Below are 6,230 nucleotides of genomic sequence, written 5' to 3'. Positions count from 1 at the left end.
TTTAAAGACCAAATCCTTTTAGCACGCTGTTGATAGATCAGTTTGTACATTTTTTAGCATGCGCAGTGAAATAGCTCACGTTTTTATACACGCAAACCTTTGATAGATCCGGCCCATATTGCGTTGCACATTACTGGCATCTATCTTTCTAAAGTAAAACCACACTTTTTACATCGGTGGCATGTTTAAATGGTTCGACAAGGCAGGCAACCACTTCAAAACACAGGTACATATGAACCCGGTTTGTAGGCATAACCACGTATGTATTTTTCCAGAGTGACGCAATCACGTTAATATTACAGCCAATCATTGAAACTTTGCACTGAAAGACCAGGCATGTTTTGATACTCTGTAAAGCTGAAGCATTCAGTCGGTACCATAAAAGGTAACCTCTCCTAGTCCCACAGGGCTAATTTCTGGGGCCATTGCTTTTTAATATTACTGTAAATTCTTTTAAAAGAATTCCAGGTCATGGTTGCTGATGATGCTAACCTGTTTCTCTCACATGAAAACTCACTTGGTCTACAGAATCTTTTTTGTACCCAGCTACAAGGTCAATAAATTATCACTTAACATCAGCAAAATTGCAACATTATTGTGTTTCACACAAATAAGAATAATGTAGAAACCAATGGAAATCGTTCAAAGGTTAATTATGAAGGGTTATGGCAAGTTAGATCCACATAAGTTCTTTGGGGTTCTCATTTGTTTGTAATGAAACTGAAATCTCGATTACAATGCAAATTGTTGTTGACAGTAAAGATACAGTAGATTAATCGCTCAGTTTTAAACATCATATTGAACACTTAATATCAACACTATCTAAATTTGTTGGTCTGTTCTTATAAATAAGATACTTCTCTTAGATCCCCATCTGCTTTGCACCTGTTTGTCCCTTCCGCCCGTCTCACCACCATGGGGAGCAGAGCATTCAGCTGCTCTGCACCCCGCCTCTGGAACTCTCTACCACCCCAACTTAGAAACACGGACTCAATTCTCCATTTTAAAATGCAACTTAAAACCCATCTGTTCAAGATTGCTTATTCTCTTTAAATATCAATTTCACTGTCACAGCCTCTGTATTTTTAAATGTTTTTAAATGTTTGTATATTTATTTTTCTGACACTGTTTTTATGCTTTTGTACGGTGACCTTGAGTGTCCAGAAAGGCGCCTTTTTAAATAAAATGTATTATTATTATTATTATTATTATTATTATTATTATTATTATTATTATTATTATTATTATTATTATGTTTATTATACTACTTAACCTTACCTGCTCTCTTCATATTGTGCAAAACCCTCTGACTTCTCTGAATTCTTCGACTTACTGAGTTGAATATATATCAGCATGCATGCACAATGTGCCAAACTTTTAAAAATAGTAAAACCAGGTTCTCCGAGCTCATTTCAGTCTGTCATGTGCCTCATACTCATGATACCAGGTGTGAACATCTCATAAGTGTTAATTATTAGAGGTTAAAAAGCACAAGCCTGAGTATCACTTGCAGGGAGCACAGATATAGACTGATCCTGAAGTGTTGAAATCTATTCCCACATTTAAAAAAATGTTAATGACATAACTCTTAAATTCATCTGTACATTAAAACACTTTGCTCTTGAATGTAACTGCTCTTGGAAAGTGTTTTGTTTTTTATTAGTTTGTTGTATGTTAGGCATGTGGATGTTGTATATGTATGTGCTGTATTTGTATGTAGCTAATGTGCCATATCAAATTTATTTCTTCCTCTTTTTCGCTTTTTACCCAGCAATTGTATTTTTTATCATGTACCCAGGCTCCTTCCTATAAGCTTTTAACAGCCTTTTAGGGGTCCTGATTCACAAATGACTTCTAGTCTTATGCAAAGATGTACTGAAGGTGTGTGTGTGTGAAAAACCAGTGAATACTCAAAATACATTTTTATTTAGATTCAATTGGCAGAGGTATCAAAAGCGTTCTCTTTCTTTACTTGAGTGGAAGTACAAGTATCTGTGTATAATAAGACACCGGTAGACTAAACTACTTTGCTAAATTGAAAAAAGAAAATACAGCTTCGACAATGTACTTGGGAACTGAGAAAAATAGTTCAGTGAAGAGAAGTACAACTAGCTAGCTTCTTTGAAAGGGAAAAGGACTCCTACTGGAACATGGTAGCCATCTTCTCAGCATAAATCTATCTTCTGTTTAAAAATATATATAACAACCATTTCACAAATGAAACTTGCTAGGTGGACTATTTATACCAGATAGAAAAATCTGTCATTATCTCTCATTGCATGTCAGAAATGAACTGAGGAGTTAAATAGCATTAGTTAAATAGCAATATGCTGCTAATGTCACAAATAATAATTGATAATCAACCTAATTGTTCTGACATTGGAGATATTTATCTCTGCATTTAACCCATCCCAAGGGTGTAACTGTGGAATTTTGAAAGTTGGTGGGGACGCTCAAAAGGCGGGGGGCTGATGTACCTACAGTAACTCCACCCAAACGCTTTCATTAGGTTTTTGTATTTTCCAAAAATTAGCTCAAACATATATTTATTGAATGCTATCTTATTTGTTGAGAACACACGAGAACCATAACATATGGCAATTCATAATAATAAATAGAGAGATTTTGGTGCATTACATATATAGGGCCCAAAAACATTAATGCATAAAAAAATGACGAATAACAGCCGATTCTGATGCCAAAATCGATATATATATATATATATATATATATATATATTTATATATCTTCCTAGAGTACAATTTCAATTCCATCCATCGATTCAGAAAAATATGGATTTACTAGGATATGCAACATGCAATAAAATATATCTCCAACTTTACCAGAAAGTTTACAAGAAAAAAATGTGCTATTCTATATTTAAAATGCAGCATATCACCTTTAAATCTGCAGCTCTCCCTACTTCTCTCTGTGGTCCATTTTTAAAGATTTATAAACCTCTTTACTAATATAATGATGCCAGAATCAAAATTTTAAGATATGTAGAAGCTCTTCAGTCTGATTCTGTCTGTGCATTAAGAAAACATGTTAATTTTAACCTGTAACTGGGAGTCATGCTCCTCTGAGAAGCCAAGCTTTTTTTAACTTGTAAAGAAGAACACAACATTTAAACTATATTTTCTCTGGCTTCTTGTATTATAATACTAACTTGTATAAACTGATAATCTGTTGCCATTTTTGCTGAAAAAGTTCAGTATGTCTAATGAATGGATTTTTCGGTGGCTTCTCTATTTTGTTTTATGTACCTTTATGTTTTATGTAGCTGCTGGTTAATATTCAGTGAGTGCTGCTGTGTCTCTCCTCCAACCATGTAACAACTTTTTACTCAGTGAAATGCGACCTCGAATCAGATGTCTCAGAGCAACAGATCCGATGATGTTACACAGAGAGGAGGGACACGCAAGCAGCGCGAGAAAGGGAAAAAAAAACATGGACTTAAACGTTAACCTTTGGCTAAAGAAGAAGAGCGGAAAGGGGAAAAAAGAAAAAAATACTGGTGGGGACATGTCCACAACACTCCTTCAGAAAGTTATGCCTGTGACCCATCCCCTCGGGGAGCAGTCGGCTGCCATTGTGATGCGCCCAGGGAGCAATCTGGACTTGAGGGTCTTGCTCAGGAACCTAGAGGGGATCGAACCGGATACTTGCAACCTTCACAGAGCACAACCCATTAGGCCAACGTGCTTATTAAGCATTAGCAACATATAAATGCAGGCTTACGCGTTTGGTTCAATTCTGTGACTTAAGCGTGGCTCTTTTCTAGTTTGTCCTCTGGTGCAGGAACTAATAATTATATAATATTCAACTTAGGTTTTCTGAACATACTCAACTGTATTTTGAAGATAGAAACATTGAGTCAAGTCCAGGCTTCATTGTTTGAAGCATTCTGAACACCTTTGATTAACACTGACTCATTCTAAAGAAAAATATTAGTTTTTTTTTCTCTCTTCAACAACATGTCATTAAAAACTGATAGTGAAGGCTCAGAAACATCCTTCATGTCCTTAGAAATTCTGCTATTCATTCCCATTTCCATGTTGAAGTAAACTTCCACCTTGTTCCTTATCTAAGTAGAGTCTCTTTAGTCTCTTTCCAGCAGAAATTGACAGGTTAACCCGGGTTTTTCAAACATGGGTCGACCCGTTTTATTTCTCTTTATTTCCTTTCCACTCTGTAGAAAGCGGTTAAAAAGGAAAAAGCTGTTTGGTGAATGCTTTAGTAAGAATGCAATAGGATAAACCCCACTCTAATGGAGTTTTTTTGTAAATTTTCAGCATTCCACTCATGTTTAAAACAAACTTCTAGGCTGAAAGACATCAGCAATAATGCTTAAAGACTGGATCCACCAAAGAGTTCCATCTCAGACTCAACAGTCCTTATCAAGGTAAAGTTCATGGACCTGATTGTTGTAAAAAGCCAAGAGAAGTAAAGGTTGTTCAGAGGTGTTGAAAGAGACAGGCCTCTTCTCAGAAAAAAATGGCAGCTGATGTCTGTCTGTCCAACCTGTTTATCATGCTGTTGTTCTTCTGATGCTGCTGTTGGTCTCAGCTGACTTTACAGGATATAAAAGGCTCATCCTGTATATCATCTGCTCTCTCCTACAGTCGTGGAAGCAGCAGCAGTATGATTAACTCCACACAGGTTATATATTTCACTCTGAGCGCTTATTTGGACATTGGACAGTCGAAATACTTGTACTTTATGCTCATTATGTGTCTGTATGTTCTGATTGTTGGTTCTAATGTCCTGCTGATCGTGGTGATCTGTGTGAACAGGAGCTTACATGAGCCCATGTACATATTTCTCTGCAGCCTGTTTGTTAACCAACTGTACGGAAGCTCAGGCTTGTTTCCCTTCCTGCTGGTTCAGATCCTCTCTGATGTTCACACCGTTTCTGCTCCGCTCTGCTTCCTGCAGATCTTTTGTGTTTACACGTATGCATCAGTTGAAATTTTAAGTCTAGCCATCATGTCTTATGATAGGTATGTTGCCATTTGTTTTCCTCTGCAGTATAACACCATAATGACGGGCAGAAAGGTTTTTTTGCTTATTGCCCTTACCTGGGTTTTCCCCTTTCTGTCCACTGTGGTTCTGGTCTCACTTAGTGCACCGCTGCAGCTCTGTGGGAATATCATTGATAAGGTTTACTGTGGAAACTACTCTATCGTTAAACTAAGCTGCTCCAACACCAGCATCAATAACATTTATGGACTCATTTTAACTGTCTTGTCCATCATGGCTCCTCTTATTTTAATCCTTTATACCTACACAAAGATTCTGGAAGTTTGTTTTTCAGCAACAAAACAGACCCGACAGAAAGCCATCAGCACCTGCACGCCTCACCTGGCTTCCATCTTGAACTTTTGTTTCAGCTGCTGTTTTCAGATATTGCAGAGCAGATTTAAATTAAGCAGTGTTCCTCCTTTGTTGGACATCATCTTATCGCTGTACTTCCTGACATGCCAGCCGCTCCTCAACCCTGTGCTGTATGGGCTGAAAATCTCCACCATAAGAGATGCAGGTAAACGTCTGCTATGTGGAGATAGTGCAGGCCCTTCAGGAGAGCTGATCAGCTCAGCTTTCCATGCCTGAGAAATGTCTTGAAAGCTCCAGTCTCTACTGGGCTTGATTTCATATTTGGCTTTTTTTCTGTTGTTTTTACAGGTTTGAAAGTTGTATATATATATGTATATATATATATATATATTCTGTCTGGATAATTTGATGAACTACAGTTTTTTAGTTTTTTTTTAGTGTTTTTATGATTTTCTTTTCTTTTTTGTACTGAATTTCTCTGCACATGTTTTAATATTAAATTAATGGATAGTATTTTGTTGACCTATGTTTTACCTACAGTGAAAAAAAAGAAAAGAAAAAATTATGTTCCAGATTTGGATAAACACAGATAAAAGAAACAGTACCAAACAGTTTGTCCTTTCATTCTCTGAAAAATGTATACTAAATAAATCAGTGTTTTCTATGAGACAATGATGTGCTATTATTTTTTTGTAATTTGTTGAATATTTCTAACATTACTGGAGCTCTTTTCTTTTTTTAACATTAAAATAATCTTTTTCCATCTTCCTCTGTGATTTTAAGATCTTACTGGGAGAGTCAGAAAGACTCAGATTCAGCCCATGGTAGAGATTTAAACACAGTAGTGAGTATTATCTTCAATACACAGTAGCGGTATTTAAAAATGCCAAGAG

At 36.3% G+C, this 6,230-nt stretch overlaps 1 protein-coding gene across 1 annotated transcript; it reads left to right on the top strand.

Annotated features, from left to right (window-relative positions):
• The first annotated feature begins 4,636 nt into the window (after positions 1 to 4,636).
• On the top strand, positions 4,637 to 5,613 carry LOC107103938 (olfactory receptor 11A1-like). Its single transcript, XM_015403797.1, has one exon. The coding sequence runs from the start codon at positions 4,645 to 4,647 to the stop codon at positions 5,611 to 5,613; it is 969 nt and encodes a 322-aa protein (XP_015259283.1). The 5' UTR covers positions 4,637 to 4,644.
• Positions 5,614 to 6,230: the final 617 nt, after the last annotated feature.

The sequence above is a fragment of the Cyprinodon variegatus genome, unplaced genomic scaffold (genome assembly GCF_000732505.1).
Source record: "Cyprinodon variegatus isolate N-32 unplaced genomic scaffold, C_variegatus-1.0 Scaffold1567, whole genome shotgun sequence".
Classification (NCBI taxonomy): domain Eukaryota; kingdom Metazoa; phylum Chordata; class Actinopteri; order Cyprinodontiformes; family Cyprinodontidae; genus Cyprinodon; species Cyprinodon variegatus.
The sequence above is the reverse complement of the archived record's forward strand: the minus strand, read 5'-3'. Positions and strand labels throughout refer to the sequence as shown.